We start from the raw sequence: 7,500 nt of genomic DNA, 5'->3' as shown, positions 1-7,500 counted from the left end.
GGGAGAAATTACTCTGGTTGTGTTGCGCTCTCATCCTCGTTACAGTGGTGTGGTGGAGAGTCCGGAGGAAAACCAAGAGGAGGTGGAACACGCGGAGGATCACGCCACATTATAAAATAATTAAGCCACATGCTTTGATAGTCCATGCGTAAGTGGGCCCGCGTGATGGTTCCTGCCATGGCATCCAAACGCCTGTCTGCTGCATATTGGAACAACATAGATAAGTTTAAATCTATGTAAATTTAACATAAATAATTTTATGTGTGTACATATGTATGTATGTATGTGTGTGTGTGTGTATATATAAATAAAATCAAAAATATATGATGAACACCACAATTATACCTACCTCCCTTCAGATCTTCCTTCAGCTGTCTATTCTCGGCCTCAAGCTGTATGTTCTTGGCCTCCTGCTGTCTTTTCTCGACCTCTAGCTGTGATACACGAGCATCTAAAGAATGTAAATGTTCCTCCAGTCGGGCAACACGGTCATCCAAGGGAATACGATGATGTGCAGCACCAGCTGTACCTGGACCTTCTGGGAATATATCCAGTGATACTGGTGATGGTGCTGCTGCATCAGATGAAGATAATGATGGCTCTGGTACATGTTCTGGTGATAAAGCTGTTTGGCCAGTAAGGGAAGAATCCGACTCCCCAGAATATGGAACGAGGGCCAATGGGAACCTGGGATTACTTGATGCAGACACAGAGCAGTCAGCAGGTTCATCTTCTTCAACCTCACCTGAAAAATATAACATCATATCATGCATTTACACATGTTTATATGTATCTACGTATATATATGTGTGTGTGTGTAAATTTCCCTGTCTCTATATGTATCAATCCATCAATCTATCTATCTATCTATTTATATATATTCTATTCTTAATTTTAATAGAACATAATAATTATAGAGCTCATTTTACTATAATTTAATGGTTTTTTTCATTTTCATGTGTATATCAATATCCACATATAACTGTTTATATATGAATATATATATATATATATATATATATATATATATAATATTAAAATATATGGAATCACATTTATCTATCTATCTATCTATCTATCTATCTATCTATCTATCTATCTATCTATCTATGTTTATATATGTTTATAGATACATTCACACACACAATCTAAACATCTTCATTGTATAAAAAATTAAAATTACCTTCCTGCGGATGAGGAGGACTGACATGTTGCTGGCATGGAAACCCTTGCATGGGTCTTCTTGCGCGTCTCCCACGGCGAGCTGGAAACATTTGTAATATAACAATAATTGGTTCTTTATATGGTTAATAATAAAATTGTTATTATTATTTATTGATTGCTTTTATAAATATAATAACTTACCTGCTACTGCAAAAAGGTCTTGTGATGGGGCTCCGGCCATCATCCACAGATGCCACATTTCTTCAAAGTAAGAAGGTTTTTGGTGTTCTTCAGGAGATTCTCCATGTAGGGCCATTGCCCTGTAGAAACTTGTTCTCATTACCTTTACTTTTGAAGATACCTGAGTAGTAGTTTTATTATATCCCCTACTGCACATCTTCTTGGAAATTCTTCTATAAATAGCCCTATTGGGCAAAGAAGATGACCCCATTATAACTTCCAGGCCATCAGTTTGTTCCATTAATTGGAAAAGAAGGTTCACCTCTTCATCAGTCCACAGACACCATTGTCTTGGCATTTTTGCAGCAGTAATTATGAAAATATTGCTGCTTTACTAAATGGGAAGCTACTCCTTCCCCCCAAAAAAACTTTAACAGTGATGCAGCAAAAATAAATACTTAAAATGATCCTCACAAGGATATTAAATTTCCTTTCTCTAATATTAATATCAAAACAGCAGGTAATCCAGAAAAGTACTAATACAAATGATGTAGTAACATGTAACATGAAATATAAAAGTACTGTACTGGGGACAATGTTTCCTTTGCAAAAACAAAAAAGTTTCCTCCGCACGTGCTATGGCCCCAGTAGTGGCTTCCGTCTCTATTGCCTCCCTTCAACACGTAACAGGAACTATAGGTGGCGCTGTATGTTATTAATGCGCATGCGCTACAGTTTGCCTTCGGTAGCAAGAGAAAGGGGATAAATACTTACCTTTCCCGTCATTTCTATAGTTACATATATAGTTACATTCCACTTTCCTTGCTTTACTTGCTGTGGTAATAGCGCTCTCTCTCTCTCTCTCGCTACATAGATAGATAGATAGATAGATAGATAGATAGATAGATAGATAGCTATACACTTCAGTATCTTTTCTGAAAATAAATTACACTTGTGCGTTGAAAGCAGCTACATTCAAGAGCGTCAAACTTGTAGCTTTCACTCCATTTCTGTATCTGGAGTTAGGGGCTTACCTCATGATAAATAATTCATCCCTAAAAGTATTAAATAATATGTTGGGAACATTTTAAAATTATTTTTAATTAATATATGATTGATTTATTTATAAGCATACTATTATGTTTTTAGCTAAGCAAAATCTATAATAACATATACATGTTTGTGTTTTTGTTAATGTTATGTCTGTAGCCATATATATATAAGGGTTTACTATTATAGCACTATTCCCTTACATTAATGGTTTCATTATAACTCCTGTAGGCACCAAATTTTTTATTTAAACATATAAATAATTATGAATAAATGTTATAAGTATGAATAAATATAAATTAGGAAAAAATAAAAATGTAATAAGTATATAAATTATTTATAACAGTACAATTTAATTATATTGATTCAACCATATCCTTTTTTTTTTGTCCTAGACAACTGTGTCCTTGAATTGAATAATTTATTCGACAAATCTATTACGGTCTACATTTTTTTAAAACAAAAGGAAAAAATGTCCCAAAGTAGCTCACAAAAAAAATTCAGAATCTATAAAACAGGCCAGAGGTATTCTTTGGCAACATGCAGAAATATTGGACCTTTTATGTTTTTGGAGTGACGAAGAGGTGCAGAGACATCTCACAACAAATCATAGGAATATAGCTATTTACAAAAGAATATCAGAAGAGATGGCAAGTAGAGGTCACAAAAGGACAGCAGAAGAATGCAGAACGAAATGCAAAACAATGAGACAAAATTACAATAAAGTATGCAGGCACAACGCTATTAGTGGTAATGACAGGATATCGTGTCCATACTTTAAAGAAATGGATCGATTTATGAATGGTAATAAAACTTTTAAGCCTACCACGCTGAGCAGCAGCATGTCGGTGTGCAGAGAAAAAGAAGTCCAAATGACAAATGGAAATGAACAGGTTTTGACCCTTTGCAACGTTCCTGACACCAATCAACATCAAAACGCTACGTCCAACAACTTAACAATAACAGGTAAGTTTTAACTTTAATTTTTTTCAGTGTTAAAAAACCCTATAAATCAGTATTAACTAAATATATTAAAATTTAATATTCATTTATGTAACAGTTGTTTATGTGGATTTTCATAATCCATCCTTACAGTTAATCAATGGGAGAGAAATAAATTTAATATATTTTAATATAGTATTTAATGTTTTTATATGCATTCATAGCAGATGACCAGGTTATCATTCAACTGTGCTCAGTGGCATCGTGTGAAGCTGTCCAGGAACAGGATGTTGAAAATTCAAGACAGGACATATATACAAATCCTCAAGATAGTCAAAATGAGGGAGCAAATAGCAGCAGCGATGGTAAGCCAAACATTATTAATTTAAATGATGTGTCATCTAGTTTTTATAATCTATTTATTGTATAGGAGTTTCCAAAAACAGCTGTAATACTAGGAAAAGTTAGCACCATTTAAACCTTGATATATTGTATTTAATAATAAATTATATATCTTAAAGTGTAATTGTAATTAAAGTACATTAACTGACGTTATAAAGGTGGAATATAGAAAACCTTTCTTATCATATAGAAAAATTATCATTACTACATGTGTGTAGGATCCCTTAATCTATAAATATTATTTTAAGAAATAGTAATCCACAATCATTTATTTCTTAAGAGTAACAATATAACTAGAGATATGCTATAAATAGTTTACATAATTGCTATTTATCACACCTAAATTTCCAGAGACAACGTTGCAGGACATAGTGGAATCGCAACACATTAATAATACTGAAAATGTAATGGAAGGTAGGAATAATGGGCCACAGAGAGTTCCTGTTATACCTCCCACTGCTCAGGTAGAAAGCAATTCAGATGGCAGGGCCAGAAGAGGAGAACGCATAGCTACAGCTATAATAAATCACGGCAGACAGGAATGGAGACTGTACAGACATCAGAACAAGACAATATATAACAGACAAATGAGGCAATGGCAGCAAGATACTAACATGCTAAACCAATGGATGGAGATGTACAATGAAGATTCAAGAACTTTCAGAGAGGACAGTAGGGAAATCATTAATTCGTGTAAAGCAATGGCCAACAGTGTGGCTGAGATTGTTGAGATCCAGAGAGCAGATACATCTTTACGTGAAAGGCAATTGGAAATAAAAGAATCTGTTGCCAAGTGTAAGATAGAGTACCTTACATCTAAAATAAGAATTCTTAACCAAAACTCTGTAAGTGATGAATTTAATTTGGATTCTAATCTACCAGTTAAAAGGATAAGAGATGCATCTAAAATTAACCTTGCTCACAACACTGTATGTACTGGTGCAATGGGTTTTCCAAATGAATTAATACCAGAAGATAGACCAGCTTTGACTGAAAATGCTAATGCTTCTAAAAATAAAATATATGTTATGGAGTCTGAATATCATACACAAAGTAGTGTGATGAACAGAGGGAAGAGGGTGATCAAAAGAAAAAATATATACTCACCCTAAAGTGTTAAATGTTTCAAATCATTACATACTTATAAACTTAGTTCATTGTTTGAATTTTACATTCCAGTTAAAGATTAGACAATAGCATATATACAAATGGTTTATTAAATTTTAGCAATATTAAGTGGTTACTAGTAAAGTTTTTATAATTCCTTTCTTCTAAATTTGGTTGCATTTTATTTCCTGCAATCAAACAATTAGCTTATCATATAGAAAATATACTAGAAATAGGAAAAGTCTTCTGCAATGTAATAATATGTTTTTCTAAGGTATCCGTATTTAGCAACACAGCACTTCTACTTTTGAATAAAGCCATTACTATAATTTGTATTATTATATAAATGTAATCCATAAAAATATATAAAAAAATTATAACATATTTTAATTGGTTTAAATGCAGGCCTGGATCTTCAAAAAATCAGAAGGAATGTCTAATTTGTTAATTAAGTATAGTCTATGAAGTTAATTTATTGGAAAAATTTTGATTTATCAAATTACAATAAACCACATTATATAGCAAATAATGTGGTTAATGGGTCCATCATGGGCTCAAACCATAAAGCATCTGCTCAATATAAATTGATTTGATAAAGTAAACACCAGTCATTAGATAGATTTCACAGTCAAGAAAGGAAGCAAAAATCGTATTACAATGCTGTGGATAGGTAATGTAGATAGGCTTTTCAGCACAATTTTTCATGTAGTCTTTTCAAACTTTTCTAATACTATTAATCAATTCAAATGAATGTATTTATAACCAATTGGTTCAATCACATGGGAATATATATGTATTTTTTTGTGGTTGAACAAAATAATACATTTATTGTTTTAATGATTTTTTAAGAAACAAATAAATATAAAGAAATGAAAATAGATAATATACTCCTTATAACCCAATGTATTTATGCATAATAACTATATTTACTGTTTATGTAATTTGTATCCTTAATATGGTTAATGTACGGAACATGTCTTGATACATTTAATGGATACCATTTAAAAAAAACTTTATAACTATAAATTATTATTTATGTATAGAATTTAACATAACTAGTATGTTATTTTAATTAATTGTTTGCCAGGGGTAAATGGAAAATGTATTAGTCAAATTTTCCCTCCTCTTCACATGTGTAGAATAAAAGTTGTCATTAAATAAAGTCACATATGTTACTATATATGTCACATTTTATTTTGAGAAAAATTAGTCAAAATAACAGTTTTCATGTGTTATATTTATGTTAAACCCAATGAAGCAGCAACAAATTATAACATTTATAAAAAATGATAAGATAAGCAAACAATTGAATTTTTTATTAGTTAAAAATTTTATGAGCGTTAATATTATAACATAAAATTTTCCCACCCACATGGGTTAAAATAGAAAGCTTTGGTAACTGGAGATGTGATTGCCATGCCTGGAAATTGAAAATAGACACTGAAATAATAAACCTGAAGCAGTTGCACAGGAGCATTAAACTAACTGAAACCTTATTTACAGAAGAATAATCCCTGTTGCAATCTATCATATTCAGATGATGAGATTTGATTAACTTAAAATGCAGCAGCTATAATGACAATGATAGCTGATTTGTTTACATTGTGAATCACACCCTTGTTAGTTGCACTGAAATAGTTTTATTTGCACACTTTCTGTCTGATTCACAGCCCCACATGACATGTTCCACCTTTGACTTTGTTATTGGTTAGATTTTTTTTTTAATTTGCAACTTCTTAAATTGCAGTAAAAACACAGTTATAGTATCCAGGTTTTCTATAAATACTAAGGTCTTGTAAACATGCCCAAGAATAGTACTGCTGACATGAGGATTCTACTTAATGTTAGTGTAATAGTCACAAATGCTTGTGACAAATGGTAAATGTTAGTAAAAATAGGATTTAAATTTATCCATATGTTGTACGAACTGAAGGAAAATATAATGTTTCTGAATAAATGACAGGAGTAAAGTAATTTAAATGAAAATATTAGTAATTTAACCACATTTTTAAAATTGATATAGTTACAATCATCAATATTGCTGTTGAAAAAACCTTGTCAAAGCATCGCGCACTTTTTCTCCCTCTTTTTTTGCATCCATCATCTATGTGTTGCTGGTTCTCATTTGATCTTGGAGGCAACATAATGAGACCTCTGTTATCTTCATTTAGTTCACGCAAACATGCCCCCCCGGGTCTCACAAATGTTATGAAGCACAGCACATGTACTCACAACTATTGCAAAGTGCTTTTCCTCAACCGTTAGTCGACCGTAAAGACACCCCCACCTGCCTTTAAATCTTCCAAAAGATCTCTCCACTACTGAGCGAGCACGTGACAGAATAGTGTTGAATTTTTGCTGTGCGGCGGTCAGGGAGCCTCCCTTGTAAGGCTTCATAAGCCATTTACGGATGGGATAAGCCCCATCAGCTATTATCAATGGTGGTATCTGTACTCCCATAATAGTGATGCTTGGATTTCCTGGAACATAAACACCCGCCTCCATAGTGTGGAAGATTGCAGAATTACGAAATATGAACGCATCATGATTTCTCCCAGGGTAACCGGCCTCTATATTAGTAAATCTTCCGTTATGGTCGGATGTTGCTTGCATCACTATGGAGTAGCCGCTTCTCCTGCTATAGTACTGTTCAGC

The 7,500-nt window shown here is 32.7% G+C and overlaps 1 protein-coding gene across 2 annotated transcripts in view; it reads right to left on the bottom strand.

Annotated features, from left to right (window-relative positions):
* LOC121917720 overlaps window positions 1-2,633 on the bottom strand; it is a 4,749-nt gene extending 2,116 nt beyond the window's left edge. Inside the window, exons 1-4 of one of the 2 annotated variants that reach the window (XR_006101091.1) lie at window positions 1,366-2,633; window positions 1,184-1,264; window positions 350-745; window positions 1-199 (exon numbers count right to left, since the gene is read on the bottom strand). The exon at window positions 1-199 is cut by the window's left edge and continues 76 nt beyond it. Coding sequence is in view for 1 of the 2 variants with exons in the window: in XM_042443841.1 (XP_042299775.1) it covers window positions 13-199; window positions 350-745; window positions 1,184-1,264; window positions 1,366-1,702 (1,001 nt within the window). In the remaining variant the exon portion in view is untranslated. The remainder of the gene's footprint in view (window positions 200-349; window positions 746-1,183; window positions 1,265-1,365) is intronic. The other variant, XM_042443841.1, reaches the window with a different exon arrangement.
* Window positions 2,634-7,500: the final 4,867 nt, after the last annotated feature.

The sequence above is a fragment of the Sceloporus undulatus genome, unplaced genomic scaffold, assembly GCF_019175285.1.
Source record: "Sceloporus undulatus isolate JIND9_A2432 ecotype Alabama unplaced genomic scaffold, SceUnd_v1.1 scaffold_372, whole genome shotgun sequence".
Classification (NCBI taxonomy): domain Eukaryota; kingdom Metazoa; phylum Chordata; class Lepidosauria; order Squamata; family Phrynosomatidae; genus Sceloporus; species Sceloporus undulatus.
The sequence above is the reverse complement of the archived record's forward strand: the minus strand, read 5'-3'. Positions and strand labels throughout refer to the sequence as shown.